A 14,404-nucleotide genomic window follows, 5' to 3' on the forward strand; every position below is an offset into this window, starting at 1 on the left:
GTATAGAAGCCCAACCTTGGACAGGCCAGGGCTGAGGGTGGGCAGAGGGACTCCCAGGCAGGCCAGCTAGGACCTTCCAGGGTCAGCGATGCTGGAACCGAACCGGACAAGCTCTGTGCCCGGTGGAGATCTCAGAAGGCCAGCAGACCTCTAAGCAGAGTCCTGTAGGAGAAGCAGCGAAAAGGGGAGGTGGCAGCAGGTCACCCCCACATTGTTCTGGAACCTGCAGGGAGACAGAGGCCAACTTTCTCACAGCGGTTCCAGTGCAGAAGTGCGCAGCTGCTGATTCCAGGTGCTTAGCGGTGAGCTCCCGCACAAGTCAGGCCCACCACAACGCCTCCCGCACCTCAGGGTCCTTGCCTGCCAAAGGCGGGCAGCACTGTGAACATCCAGGCAGCTCTGTAGATGAAATAAATGCCTGCGAGGCTGCAGGGGCTGAGGGGGTGGGCTGCAGAGCTGGCCCTGGGCGGGAGGAGCTTCGCCACCACCAACCCCCTCCTTGGCACTCTGGCATTTCAAAAGGTTCCTCCACCATTGTTTACCAAGGCAAGATCCCAGGGTGAAGCTGGCAGGGCTGCCAGGAAGCAGCCTGGGCAGGCCCTGGGCACTGCAGGGGGTCAGCAGGGTAGAGGCCCCACTGCTCTGCTAACAGTGCATTGCTAAGATCCCTCCCAGCAAAGTTGCTCCTTGCGGCTTTGTCTTGCTGACTTCCCAGGCTGTGGTGACTCAGCCACAATGCTGGGCCTGACTGGTGGTGCAGAGCCCAGCAGGCCATCCTAACTCACCAGCCGGTTGCTGTCTTTCTAGGGCCCTCGGAGCCTGCTAGTTCCAGCACTTATCTGCTCACGGATGGAGACCTTGAGCCCTGGGGATGACCGTGCCTCCCCAGCCTCACCCACTGGAAGCCTGGATCTGCGGCTATCTGCGCACGCCGACTCTGCCTATAGCTCTTTCTCCGCGGCCTCAGGCGGCCCCGAGCCACGCACACCATCACCCGGGCCCAGTCCGCTCCCTTACCTGGACTGGGACTACGTGCGAGTGGTGTGGGGCAGCCCGGGCCCCAGCCCTCCCGATGCCGGCCTGCGCCCTGCCTCGCGGCCTCGACCCGCAGTTGCGGCGCGCAGTGGGCTGCGACCCCCGGAAGGGCAGGGGCCGCTAGGGCCTCTCAGCAGGCAGGCCACGCCGCTGCTGTATGCACTGGCGGCCGAGGCGGAGGCCGCGGCGCGTGCGGTGGAGCCGCCCAGCCCACCGGCCTCGCGGGCCGCCTACCGCCAGCGTCTGCAGGGTGCGCAGCGGCGGGTGCTGCGGGAGACGTCCTTCCAGCGCAAGGAGCTGCGCATGAGCCTGCCCGCCCGCCTGCGGCCCGCGGCCCCTGCACAGTCGCCCACTGCCCACTCGCGCTCCGCCTCGCTCAGCCACCCTGGTGGGGAGGCGGAGCGGCCACGCTGGCCAGCTCCCTCCACGCCGCGACCCGCCACTCCGGAGCGCCTTGCCAGCCAGCAGCGGAAGTGGTGCTTCTCGGAACCCGGGAAGCTGGATCACCTGGGACGGGCCGGCGGGGCGTCCAGGGAGTGCTTAGGTGAGGCCCACCTCACTGGGCCTGAGCTGACTGCATGCACTGGGCGACCCGAGGTGCAGCAAGAAGGTCCAGCTGATTCGGGGTCCCAGAAGCTGGCCCTGGCCTACCGGCCTACTAGTCACAGTCGGAGTACTTCAGGCGAAGTCTTGGGTCCCTGGGGAGGTCCAGGAGGGACCATGTCCGTCATCCAGGTATGGTAGATACAGGGACACGGGTTGGTTGGGGACTGAGCTCGTGGGATGTTGAAGATTCCTGCTGTCCACCTTTCTAGACTGTTCCCCCAGGAGCAGAAACCCCTAGGCTGCTGTCTCAGACTACAGTCTCCAGGTAAGAGATCAGAACCCACCCTGGGGACCAAGCTGGGCAAGGCAGCCTTCGCAGCTCCAGGAAGGAGCAGGTGCCAGCCTTCCCTCTTGCAAACCTTGAGCTTGCTTGTCTCCCTGGTGTAGCTCGAAGAACCTTCCCAGTCACCATGGTGGGTGCGAAGCCCCTGCCCCCAGGTTCTCCCCTCAGAAGGAGCCTGCAGCCACCTCTCCAGTGGAGGTGCGCCCCAGCAGCACTGCTGACTTGGAGACCTGCGCTGCATCCTCCCAGCTCCCCTCCCTTCCCGATGACGAGGTCTTCCTGGAGGATGCCATGCTCGTCAAAGTGACGTCACCTCTGGGCTACCACAGCCCTAAGCGGCTCTCAACCAGGTGAACTCTCCTTGGTTCCCAGCAGAGTGAGGGTCATCTGGGAAATGCTGGCGGTTGGAGGGAACAGGGGAACGGCAAGGAACCCTCTCTCAGGAGGAGCCTGGGGCCCAGGGCCTGGGCTGGCAGTAGGCAGGCCTTGGAGGCCATTGCTTGTCTATATGGCCTGAGCTCTTTCTGCTTCCAGGGTTGGTGCCTCTGATGAGCAGGATGGAAGTGCCCTGGCGACAGCTCCCGCAGAGCATTCCCTGCACCTGTGCCCAGAGCCTATAAGAGCAGACGAGTCCCAGCAAGTGGTGAACTGCTCCAGGGACGTCCCCAGGACCACAGACGATGGCACCACTGGGACTGCAAACGGTGACATCTCAGCTGGTGACATGCCTGAACTATTGCCCCCGGAGCCCCCCGCAGCCGTGGGGAGTGATCCCCTCAAGCCCTTCCCCACTGGCGGCCCCAGAGACGGTGATTTCCAAAGGCCTCAGCAGCAGCATGGTGCCCTAGCCTGGGCTATTGACCGGCCTGGTTCTGGGCCCACATGGCCCAATCAGCGCCTCGAGGAGCTGGCTCAGGAGCTGGCCAGGCTGGATCCCTCTCTGAGCGACACTCTGGCCTCCCAGCCCAGCCCCGAGCCACCCCTGGGCCTGCTGGATGGGCTGATCCCCGTGGCTGAGATCTGGGCTGCCATGAGGTCCACAGCTGGGGAGACTGAGCGGCAGGCTTCTGACTCAGGGTGAGTGAGGGGCGCCAGGGACTTGGGGGGTGCATGGGGAGTGTGTGGCTCTAAGCCCCTGCATGGTGTGGCAGGGATCACTTAGGGCACTCCGGCTCGCTCCCCAGGTCCAATCAAATCTGCTTCATGGAGCTCCTGCCAGCCTCCCAGCAGGAGGCACCACCTGTGCCTGACCAGCTCTGTGACCAGGCCCTACCTGCACCCCACAGCAGTGTTCAGGCCAAGAAAGTGAGTGCCGGGGGAAGTGAGGCTAGCTGGTAGAGACTGCTAGGGCAAGAGCCAGGCACCTCTGCCCACAAGTCCTGGACCCTCCCTGCAGGCGGAGCTAGCTGACCTCCTCCAAAGCATGCTTGAAGAACTTCGCGCCGAGCAGGAGCGGCTGCAGCAGGTGGCTGACCAGTGGGCCAGCAGCCAGGCGGCCCTGGAGGCCATGGTGGGCCAGGCCTGTGCTCCTCGGGAGCTTGAGCGTTTCCGCCGGTTCATGGCTGACCTGGAGCGTGTGCTGGGTCTGCTGCTGCTGCTGGGCAGTCGCCTGGCCCGCGTGCACTGTGCCCTGTCCCGTTCAGGCTCCAGTGGCGACCCTGAAGAGCATGTAAGGCGGGTGGGGTGGTGGGCCTTCCTATTGGGGGAGTGCTGGGTGGGAGATCTGAGTGGCACTGGCTGTGATCACCGGGTACTCTCCCTGCCCCTTCCAGGCCTCGGTGCTGCAGCGCCTGCGGCTCCTGCAGCGGCAGCAAGAGGATGCCAAGGAGCTGAAGGACCACGTGGCACGGCGGGAGCGGGCCCTGCGTGAACTGCTACAGCAGGCACTGCCTGCTGAGCACCTGTGCTCCTACCGTGCCCTGCTGGCAGGCAAGGCTGCTGTGCTGGCCCAGCAGCGCAGCCTGGACGAGCGCATCCGCTTCCTTCAGGACCAGCTGGAAGCCATCGGGAGAGACCTTGGCCGTTGTCCCCTGTCTCCCAGACTGGCTTGGCTTTCTGGGACCTATACTTGGGACCCACCGCCCTCCCCCCGGCCCCTGGTCTAGTTACCTTCCAGTGTGGGGAGCACCGCCACACCTCTCCCCCATGGGGCTGGGGCAATGCAGGAATATTCGGTGTTTTTTTTTTTCCCTCTAGGGGTGGGGTGGACCCAGATGGGGCTTCCCAGGATCCTCAGGCGAGTGATGCGTGTCTTTGGGTAATTAACTTATCATTCTTTGAAACTGCTGCCTGCCTCTTTCCTGGGACAGAAGTCAGAGGAGCAGTGCAGGTGCGGAATGTGGTTTACTTTTCCAATAAAAATGATCAGAGAGGTGTTGTGTGCGGCACAAGAAGGGAAGCCGGGGGCGGGGCCTTGTTGACAATATGGAGGCTTCAGTCCTGTCTGCAGGTGGAAGAGGGCCTGGCTGGAAGAGGGAGGGGCCCTCAGCCCCCCTGGCCTGCTGATCCCTCCCTCGTTTGGTGCCCACCTTGTGGCCACCAGCAGGGTGCAGGTCACCTGAGCTGGTCTTGACCAGAGGTCCAGCTTCAGCAGTGAATGTGGGAGTCCTGCCTTGCCATGGGTGTCCGGCATATACTTGAACACCTAGCCTTGAGTGTATTGCTACTCCCTTTAGGAGACCCTACTGGGGTGGGAGAGGGCCTAGACAGGAAGGTGTGGGTGGGTGCCCCCAAAGGCTGATGAGCACTAGCAGACAGGCGGCCTTCTTCCTCCATTTGTGCATGAGCCCTGGGTACCTGGGTAAACATAAGACAATGGGCTTGGGTACTTGCATCAGCAAACACCAGGGAGCAGCACCCTCCTGTAGACGGGCAGTGTTTCCACTGGTGCTGGGCACAGTGAAAGGCACGCGGATGTGTCACACCGGCGGGTGCCAGAGTGAGAAGGGACTGCTTTCCTGACACGTTCTGTCACCAAGTACATACAACTGGTTGGGCATTAGCGTTGGCGGCATTCAGGCGAGAAGCATTCGTGGGGACAGTGGCGCTGCTGAGCATCGAACAATGCCCGCATTGTGTCCTTTAAGAAAGAGCTCAGGAGGTTCCTGCTGCGCCCCTGGAAGCGGGTTCCAGGGCGCTGAGCTTCTGTGCGTCCTGTGCCCGGGCCAGGCCTGCCTCCCAGGTCGACTCCCTTACAGTGCACTTTGCTGGCTTTCTGCCCCGTGCAATCACCGCCACTCTTACTTGTCCAGTTAAAGATCATCCCAGAGGCACGCGGAGGGTTGTCCCTTCGGCCAGTGGGAATTGACTGGCAGAACAGGCACATTCCAGTCCTGATCTGTGTTGGGGTTAGGGGCCCGGGCGCCTCTGCTATCTTCCGGATTAGCAGGGCTTTGCATCGCTCTGAGCTGATTGAATAGTAGGGTGAGGCTCCTGCGGGGAGCCGCTGCCCACTTCCTTAAAGGTCATTCTCTGCCCATCGCCCCCAGCCCAAGCAAGGGCGAGCTCCTCACAGCTGTTCATGCGGGCACCTTCGCCCGGCCGGGGGTCCGAGGCACTGCCAGCAGGGGGCACTGCTGTCCGTGCGGCCCACCTCGCTGCAGCCAGGACCCCCGGCACGAGCCCCACGCACGTGCCCAGCAGCGCCCCGGTTGAAGCTGAGCTTTTCGCTTCCGCTGGAAAGAAATTCTGGGGGCTGGGGGGGGGGTGAGTGGGCGAGAGGCTCACTTGCTTGTTGGTGGGCTGATGAGGACGGCAGGGCAGGGCCTCCCGGTGCCCCTTTCTCAGGCAGCAGGGTCACAAAGAGCCTTGCGGGGTGGAGGGGCCGGGGGTGGAAAACAGAATTGAAAGGATGTCTTGATTAGGGGCTTGTGCCCCCTCCAGCTCCTTCAGCCACCCCTTTTCTCCTCCACCTCCATCTTCCCCCAACTCCTTTACCGGATCGCGCGTTGCCGGGTAACCGGCAGGAGAACTGCGCAGCCTCCTCCCCGCGGCTCGCGGCCGCCCCCGCGGCGTTCGGGAACGCGGGTGTAATTAGTGTACCTTTTACCTTCCGACTGTGACTTGGAACCAGAAGAGGGAAAGCACTGTTCCCCACACCGCAGCTTGAACATCCTGCCGGTACCGAGCATCCCGGGTCAGGAACAAAGTGCCCTGCGGTCGGTGCGTGCCCGCTTCAGGGAATTCAGGCCCAAGGCCGGTGGTGGTGGTGGTGGTGGTGGGCACGTGTTACACAGCAGTCTCTCCCCAGAGCCCTGTTCAGGAAAGGGGGGTGCGGCGTTCGCAGCCCTGCTCTGGCTGTGGCCTGCAGCCTCCTGGGAGGCAGCAGGTGACAGCTGAAGGAATTTGGGTTCCTGCCACCAACGCGGGAGAATTTGATTGCATTCCAACCCAGCTCGATAGGATAGCCAGCCAGCCAGCCAGCCAGCCAGCCGTGGCTGGCATTCAGGGAGTGAACTAACACTGTCTCAAATCATAAGTGAATGCAAGTCATTATAAAGACCCCATAGTGGGAGCTTTACCTCCAGCTTAGGCAAGGTCTGGATCTCTGTCTCTCCCAGAAGACCACCCACTCCTGCTTTGCAGGCCCCAGTTTGGGGCGCTGCGTGGCAGCTGGCACACCAAGGCAGAGGCCATCTTGAATGGCCAAACAGTGTCTTCAAGGAAAGGACCAAAAACACAGTGGGGGGATATGGGTCTTGGGCAGGCTCCACTTTATCATGGCAGGGGCTTAGGTCTCTGTGATGGGCCCAGGATGTTGGTCCTGAAAGATGTGGCTGCTGCTGCTTTAAGTAAGGGGCGTCGCACACAGAACCCAGGGATAGAGCAAAGATTTATTCAAAAGGTAGAATGACCTAGAAGGAGGCGGAAGGGAGAGAGAGTGAGAGGAAAAAGGGGAAGGGGGAGTGGGAGTCACTTTTCCAGCCACTGTTTCATTCCAGAAATATCCTCAACAGCCAAAGCTGCATCACCCACCCCTTGGCTTTTGGAGGCTCACTCTCCAAATGACTGCAACAGCCATAAGCCTCGACGGAGCTCCATCCCTGTCTGTTATATAGGTGGCAGGAGCTGACAGAGAGCTGGCTGGAAAGCGAAGATGGTGACTTGAATGTAGCTTGCAGGTGTCATAAGCAGTAGCTGAACTTGCATGCCACAGTGCCCAACCCTTAACAGCAGCTTCTAACACCTGGCCTGCAGGCTGACTGACCTGCCACTTGGGCTAAAGGCTCGCACTGTGCTGGCCCTTGAGGTCAGTTACTGTCATCACACCTCGCTGGAGCACATTTTACTCAGGGCAGGTCGCGCCTGCGTCTGCACACCGTGTGGTCCTGCCTCAAGCAGGCCGCCCCTTTCACACTGAAAATCTCTAGCATTTCATTCTGTCTCCTGGATCTTCAGCTCCTCACATGGCTATAATTATAGCCTCCCACAATTTTTCCCCTGAAGCAGAAGATGTCATTTGCATTTTAAAATAATTTATGCAGACAAGCTGGAGTTTTGAGGAAGGGTCAGAGCCAGGCCTATATGTCTCTAGTTTCTCGGCTAGGGTTTCCAGGTGTGGCTCACTCCAGCCTCCTTCCTTATGCCAGTGCTTGAAAGAGGAGAATATGCAGTAAGAAAAGAAAAACAGAAAACACTGGCAGGGAAGTAAAGTCACTAAGACAGAAACAGGGGATGTTTATTTCATTGCTTAAATTGAAACATTTCATAAATTTCAAGCTCACTTGATAATACCGGAGGGAGGGGAAGCCCCATTACCCTGTGCAATAAAAACTGGTGGAACTAATGACATGCAAACGTAATTTGCAAAAGCAGAGGATTATCACATGAAATAAACATGTTAGCTGAACCAATAATACCTTTTCACATTTCTGAAACAGATAAAAAAAAAAAAAGCTGTTACAACCACATTGTGCAGGACCAGGGTGATTTGAGCAACAGCCACCCAGCTGTGCACGTGGGCAGCAAGGCGCAGAGAGGCCAGGCTAGCCCACTGAGCTGCTCACAGGTGACTCTGCAGCAGCTGGCTGGGAATGCTCGGGTAAGGTGCCTCTTGCCTCTGCAGAACTTTCACATGAAACACTCGCTTCTGGATGGGTGCACTACTATTTAATCAGGGAGTTAAACTGAATCTTCGATCAACCCACTTGCGGTACCAAGGCTCAGGTGTAAAAACCACAGGTTTGGAAACAGCACCCAGGGGCCATTCACAACTCCTGATGTTTACATAATTCATGTCAGATCAAAACAGCCATGAGTGCCCAAACAGCACAAAGTCCACCGCAGAGCAAATTTGGCTAAAATCTCTCTTCCCTCTCCTTGTGAACCGCTGCCCCAAGATGTGCTCGTTTCCTATTATTTAAATTCTTTACATTCGTTGGGGTCACAACGGTTATTCTGTGGGCTCAAGATTTTTACAGAATTGTGATTACCTAAAATGAGGTAGATACATTTTCTTAAAAAGAGTTTTGTTGACTGGGGCTAATTTCCTTCAGATCGCTTTCATTTATTTATTTTTAAAAGAATTTTATTTTTTTATTGGAAAGTCAGATACATAGAGAGGAAGATCTGTCCCTTGATTCACTCCCCAGGCGGCCGCAATGGCCGGAGCGGACCTGTAGATGGCTCTTTTTGGAAAGTAGGATTCCAAACTACTTAGCAAAATATTGAGAAAGAGCACTTGGCCTAAGAATGAAAAAATAGAATCCCGAAAGGTAATTATGAAAGTGACTGTACCTCATTTTAATGTGCAAAGCACAATAAAAGCATCACATTACCGAAAAATAAAAAAACCAAAAATAAAAACCTTCCGAATCCGGAAGTTGCCAGCCTGACATCTCGCGACCCTGGCCAACTTCCGGCGCGCGGGGGAGGGGGAGTCAGGAATTCCCGCCTTCAGGGACCAGACCAGCTGCTGCCCCTGACCCTCGACCCGGAAGTCAAAATAGGCGGGAACGGACTGTGGGTTTCTGTGGAGAAGGTTCTCACGAGTCCCGGGGGGCGGAGGCCCCTCTAGGCGGACAACGTGGCTGGGCCCTGCTGGACCAAGTTGGGAAGGGTGCCGGTAGGGGCCACGGTGTCAAGTGGGGCCTCGGTCTGGGCCAGGCCCAAGCCCCCGGCGGCCGTCAGGTGGTGGGTGGCACGCTGGGCACGAGGCCTGCCAACAGCCCCGGGGCTGGGCGGCGAGCGGCGTCCGCGAAGGCTGGCAGCCCCGCACGGACCTTGGCCTTCTTGCGCGGAGCCATGGGCGAGGCGCCCAGGAACTTGCTGAAGGAACTGGACTTCCTCAGGCCGCGGGCCAGATCCTGAAGCACCAGGTCGTCGGCCAGCACGCCCAGGAACGCGCTGGTGGTGGAGCCCAGGATGGTGGCGGCCACCTGCACCGGGCGTCGGGCTGCCAGGCTGCCGCCCCCGACGGCGCTGGCATCGGACTCGGCGCCTCGCAGGCGCGGGTCGCCCAACAGACGCCGCAGCGCGTACGAGGAGCCGGGCCGCAGATACTGGTAAGCCCTCCGGCCGCTGTGGTCGCGCACGTGCACCTGCGCCCCGAGGCGCACGACCAGCAGCACGGCGGCATCCTCGTGGCCGTGCAGGGCGGCTAGGTGCAGCGGCGTGTAGCCGCCGTGCGAGCGCGCGTTCACGTCCACGGGCGCGCCGCCGCGCCGCGCCACCTCCACCAGCTGCAGCGCCATTTCGTGGTCGCCGCTCTTGGCAGCCCAGTGCAGGGCGGTGTAGCCCGAGATGAAGTCGCGCTTGGCCGCCAGGCCGCGGTCACGCAGCAGCAGCCCGTGCAGCTGGTGGGTCCAGCGGCCACCGGCCGTTCGCACGAGCCACTCGTGCTCAGCCGGCTCCAGGGGCACGGCAGAGGGCGGCGGCGCGGCGGGCACCTCCTCGGTGTCGGGGCTCAGCAGCAGGCGGGGACCTGCGCGCGACAGGCGCCGCAGGTGCGGGGAGCGACCAGGGCCCAGGCCCAGGCCCAGGCCGGACTCCTCCACCGAGAGCCGCCTCAGCAGAGGCGGGGAGCTCCGTGGGCCGGGCTCTTCCGACAGCTGCCGGCGCAGGCCCTGGTCCTCAGCCCGGATGCGGAGCGCAGCGGGGCCCGGCACGCAGCGCACCGGCAGCATGCAGGGCTTCGGCGGTGGTGGCGCGCGCGGGGCCGGAGGTGGCAGTCCCGAGCCCGGGCTCGGGGTGAGCGCTTCCGTGCGGGCTGAGGATGGCTCCGACGGCGCCTCGGGTTGCGGGGCCGCATCCGCACAGGGTCCCTCTGAGGGCTGGGCAGGCTCCAAGGCTGGAGGTCGGGGGTCTGCGGGGCCGTGGACCGAGTCTACCGGCGACTCCCCAGGGGGCGGACTGGACGCAGGGGCCGGAGCCCCGGGGGCATCCTGTGGCGTGGGCTGCCCCGCCGGGTCCTGCTGCACGGGGGCCGGGGATTGAGCTGCAAGAGCAGCGCCTTCTCCCGGGGCTGCGGAGAGGGCGCTCGACGGCGGCGCTGCGATGCGCAGGGGCAGGGACAGGGACTCGGATCCCACCGGGCGCCGGGGCTTCTTTCTTAGCACCACGAACTTGACACCGTCCAGCTCCTTCACCACGGCCACGTCGTTGACGAACTGCTTGAAGCGATCCCTGCGCGCAGCGCGGCCATGCGGGTCGCCGGCCTCCAGCAGCGGCTTGAAACGGCTCAGCAGCTCCGAGTTGCGCACCTTCCCGCCCCGCTCTTGCAGGAAACCTAGCACCGCTGCCTGGCTCACTCCGGCGGCCGCGGCGGCCGCGGCGGCAGCCAGCGCCATGGCCAGTGCCTGCCTGGGACGCGGCGGCAGGTGGAAGCGACGCCGCTGGCTGGACACACGGAAGCAGGGGTTTCCGGGAGTCACCTGGTCGCTGTCCCCGCGGTGGCTTGGGCGTGTTGCCGAAGCTGGACTTCAGTCAGGCCCACGCCCTAGGGCAGGGACGTGGCCGGGCGCAGGGTGCCGGGGTCTGCCGCCCCCGCCGTGCCGGGCAGCCAGGCTGCAGCCTTTCCGTGCTGTCCAATAGGCGCCGGGCTCCATGGCCCGTGGCGGGATGCTCGCCTTACAGGTGACGACTGCCGCTGGTGCCGCGGATGGAGCCGGGGGCGCGCGGGTTGTGCGGCACCCCCCACCCCGGAGTTAAAGGCGTAGCGCAGTGCTGTTGCTAGGTGGGCGTGTTCCCCAAGCCCGCAGCGGCGGGTGGGCGCAGCGTGCGTGTGCTTGCCGTAGGCAGTAGCTAACCACCGCAGAACAGTGGGGCGTGATGAAAATGGTCTTTAAAATCCACAGCCCTGCCCCTCCAGTTTGTGGTTGTGTTTGTACTGGAAGACAGCTTCATGCGGGCTACCGCAAAAAGGACTGGCTGTGCGTGCACTGCGTTACTAGAAGAGGTTAGTTAGCAAGCACTTTTCTCATAAGGCACCACGTTTTCACATAGGATTGGGTCATGTGGGTGAACTGAAGCTGGGGGGCTGGGAACTCAGTTTCAATCTCCCACGCGGGTACCTGGGACATAACAACCAGAGCCATCACTGCTGTTTCGGGGGCCTCATTACCAGGAAGGGGGACCCGGAGTGGGAAGTGGGTGCTGTGGGACGCAGGTACCCGAACACGCCAGACCGCCCGCCCTCAGGCTGTTTTCAGAATTTTGCTCTCAGATGCTGCCGGAGCTCCTGGTTTGTGCTGGGAACTTTTCAAAAGGCTGTTAGGTGAACAGAAAGGATAAAAGCAGGGGCCTAGTGGAAGGAGCAGGTGTACGGGGGCGGGGGAAGGGAGTGTGATGAACCTTTGCTGATAAGTACCGTGAGAGACTAGAGGGGTAGGTTGCAGCTGTGAGCTGAGTGGGCGGGCGGGGTGGGGGGTGACTTCCAGTGTAAGAGATGATTACAGGGACAGCTCCAGGGGAGCCCTGAGCCTTCTTAGCAGGCACCACCGCGCGAAGGAGGCACTAAAAATACTTGATGGGTACACAGAGAACGCTGTTCTGGGTCAAACATTGGTAATTGGATCTGGGCTCTGCTTTGGGAGTATGGCTTGACCCGCTGCACTTCAATTTTCCTATCTGTAAATGGGATGGGAAAAGTATTGACCTCCTCAGGTTGTTGTCAGGATTAAAGGGAAACAGGGAGCACTTAGGCCATTGTCCTTCCAGTGAGAATTGACAGTACAGGCACTGCAGTAAAACAGCAAGGATCCTCTCGTGCAAGGTGCCAGCCCCCAGCTGGGACACTCACGGTTTAAACTCTGCCCTTATGAGCCTTGCCCTGCAATGACAATGGCTGTTTATCAAAATACACCCTTAATGATGGTGTTGAATCAGTATAGTGTTGCAGCTTTTTTTTTTTTTAGTATTTTGGCTTGTCTGTGTTATTTCTAGATTTTAATGCTTATGCGTGTTATTGCTTATACAAAAGCTTTTTTAAATTTATTTTTATCGGAAAGGCAAATATACAGAGAGGAGAGACAGAGAGAGAAATCTTCCGTCCATTGGTTCGCTCCAGGAGTGGCTGGACCAATCTGAAGCCAGGATCTCCCCCACGGGCAGGGTCCCACGGCTTTGGACTGTCCTAGACTGCTTTTCCACGCCACAAGCAGGGGGCTGGAAGGGAAATGGAGAGGCCAGAACACGAACCGACACCCATATGGGATCCCAGCGCATGCAAGGCGAGGATTTAGTCACTAGGCTACTCTCGCATGGCCCATATAAAAGATTGAAATGTTTTCCTTAGGATGAAGTGCTGCCAGTACAATGAGGGTGAGCAAATGAATTGGATACTTTTAAGACTTGAAACCTTTTGCTAAGTTGTTTCTCCAAAATTACAGCTGCCTGCAAGCCCGGGTCCTTCCCTCCCTGGAGCTGAGCAGTATCTTCTCTTGTCCATCTCAAGCCCAGGGCTTCTGTCATCCTCTCATGCACATGGGCTTTATTGTAGGGAAGTTCAAACTGGTTACCTCTTATCATGCATGTGATTTGTTCCTTTGTGAGCAACCTTTGCCCCTTTGTCCTGTTCATTAATGTTTTTCTCGTTGACGTGCAGGTACTCATTATTCTTCCCATTTGTCATTTATCTCTTAATATTTGTTTTCTGATGACAGCTCCATTTTTAGATAACTGCTATTTATTGATAAATGGTGCTTCTTTAGCTTAAGAATGTAAGCACAAGAAGTGAAAAAAAAAATAGAAAAAAATGTAAGTACAAAATAAGGAAGTATACCTCTCTTAGAAAGGAGCACTTTGTGGAGCAATATATCCTGTTGTATCCAGGAAAGCGGTGACCCCCAAAGGGTCGTCACAAAGCCCTTGGAAGAGGTCCTTGTAGCTCCTAGTGACTCTAGTCAGCTGTCGGTTCTGTCCACATTGTGTCTGTCGGTAGAGCTACACCCTGCCCATTCCTGCAAAGCAGCGGGCCAGGTGCTCTGGGAAGAAGAGTCTGTTGCTGAGCAGAGGAGAGAGACTCACACAATTACTTCTGTTGTGTGGCTAATGAAGCAAATGTTCAGATGCTCAGTAGAGGGTGACTGTAAGGAAGGGGTGCAAACCTGGGGGATGGCAATCTGAAGATAGGACCCAGGCTAGGAGCAGCACCGTGTCTGCAGTGCCACGGGTGTGCCCGGGAGCTGAGGGAGACAGTACCAGAGCAGGCCCAGGCCATGACTGGTGGACCCTACATGCTCATCCGGACTCCCTGCTGTTTGCCACTGAAAGCTTCCTTTTGAAAAAGTAACTTTGTTTCTGATAATAAAATTTATAATGTTTTTTTCATGTGTCAAGTGGTTTCCAAAATGAAAAAAAGCAAAACCAAAAAAAGAGTCCCAGTCAGCTCCGAGTTTTTCTCCATGTGTAACGTTGGATCCCACCGTGGGATGCTGGAAGCTACCTCACCCTCGGGCTGTGCATCCTCAATGGCTGCTGAGCCAGAGAAGTGACAGCTGGGTCTGCGCAATGGGCGATGGGTAACAGATACTGTCCACTGCGCGGCATCAGCATTGTCTCCTTGGGCTTTCAGCACAAGTTGCTAGGCCCCTTGGGAGACCTCTGTCTTGACCTTACAGCTAGTAGAGCCAGCTCTGGGCTCTGCTTCCTGCTGCCTCCCGGGTGAGGAGGAGGAGGCCACTCCCTGTGGAAGACTTGTGTGGTTTGAGCTCATTTTGACCATCATCAGAGGGCCAGACAAGTGAATCATCCCTGATGGGAAAGGAGCTGCCAATACCAGCAAAGTTGATCGACAGTGCTTGGCAGGCTGCAGGCACTGAGCTATATATACAAAGAAACCTGTCCTCAGGTCCCAGCGAGTAATTGGCTGACCCCAAACTTGAACCCCAGGCTATCTGCTTGTGCTCATTTGCCATGCAATGTTAGCTCACCAGCTACTTAACATCAGTGTTCTCAGAGTTGGGTAAGACTCCTTGTACTAACCACGTTTGAGCCTTTCTGCTTGTGCATCTGAGCACCTTCTGCTTTAATATTTTAAGTGAT

At 58.8% G+C, this 14,404-nt stretch overlaps 2 protein-coding genes across 2 annotated transcripts; one reads left to right on the forward strand and one right to left on the reverse strand.

Annotated features, from left to right (window-relative positions):
* Window positions 1–816: 816 nt before the first annotated feature.
* LOC121167521 (protein Shroom1-like) lies at window positions 817–4,029 on the forward strand. Its single transcript, XM_040996977.1, has 7 exons — window positions 817–1,770; window positions 1,851–1,906; window positions 2,029–2,274; window positions 2,459–3,001; window positions 3,109–3,229; window positions 3,321–3,593; window positions 3,697–4,029. The coding sequence occupies exons 1-7, from the start codon at window positions 850–852 to the stop codon at window positions 4,027–4,029; spliced, it is 2,493 nt and encodes an 830-aa protein (XP_040852911.1). The 5' UTR covers window positions 817–849.
* A 5,019-nt stretch (window positions 4,030–9,048) lies between these two features.
* Window positions 9,049–10,710, reverse strand: LOC121167524 (ankyrin repeat domain-containing protein SOWAHA-like). Its single transcript, XM_040996981.1, has one exon. It carries the CDS (start codon window positions 10,708–10,710, stop codon window positions 9,049–9,051), a length of 1,662 nt encoding a protein of 553 aa, XP_040852915.1.
* Window positions 10,711–14,404: the final 3,694 nt, after the last annotated feature.

This window comes from Ochotona curzoniae, unplaced genomic scaffold, assembly GCF_017591425.1.
Source record: "Ochotona curzoniae isolate NIBS_2020 unplaced genomic scaffold, NIBS_Ocur_1.0 patch380, whole genome shotgun sequence".
NCBI classification, from domain to species: Eukaryota; Metazoa; Chordata; class Mammalia; order Lagomorpha; family Ochotonidae; genus Ochotona; species Ochotona curzoniae.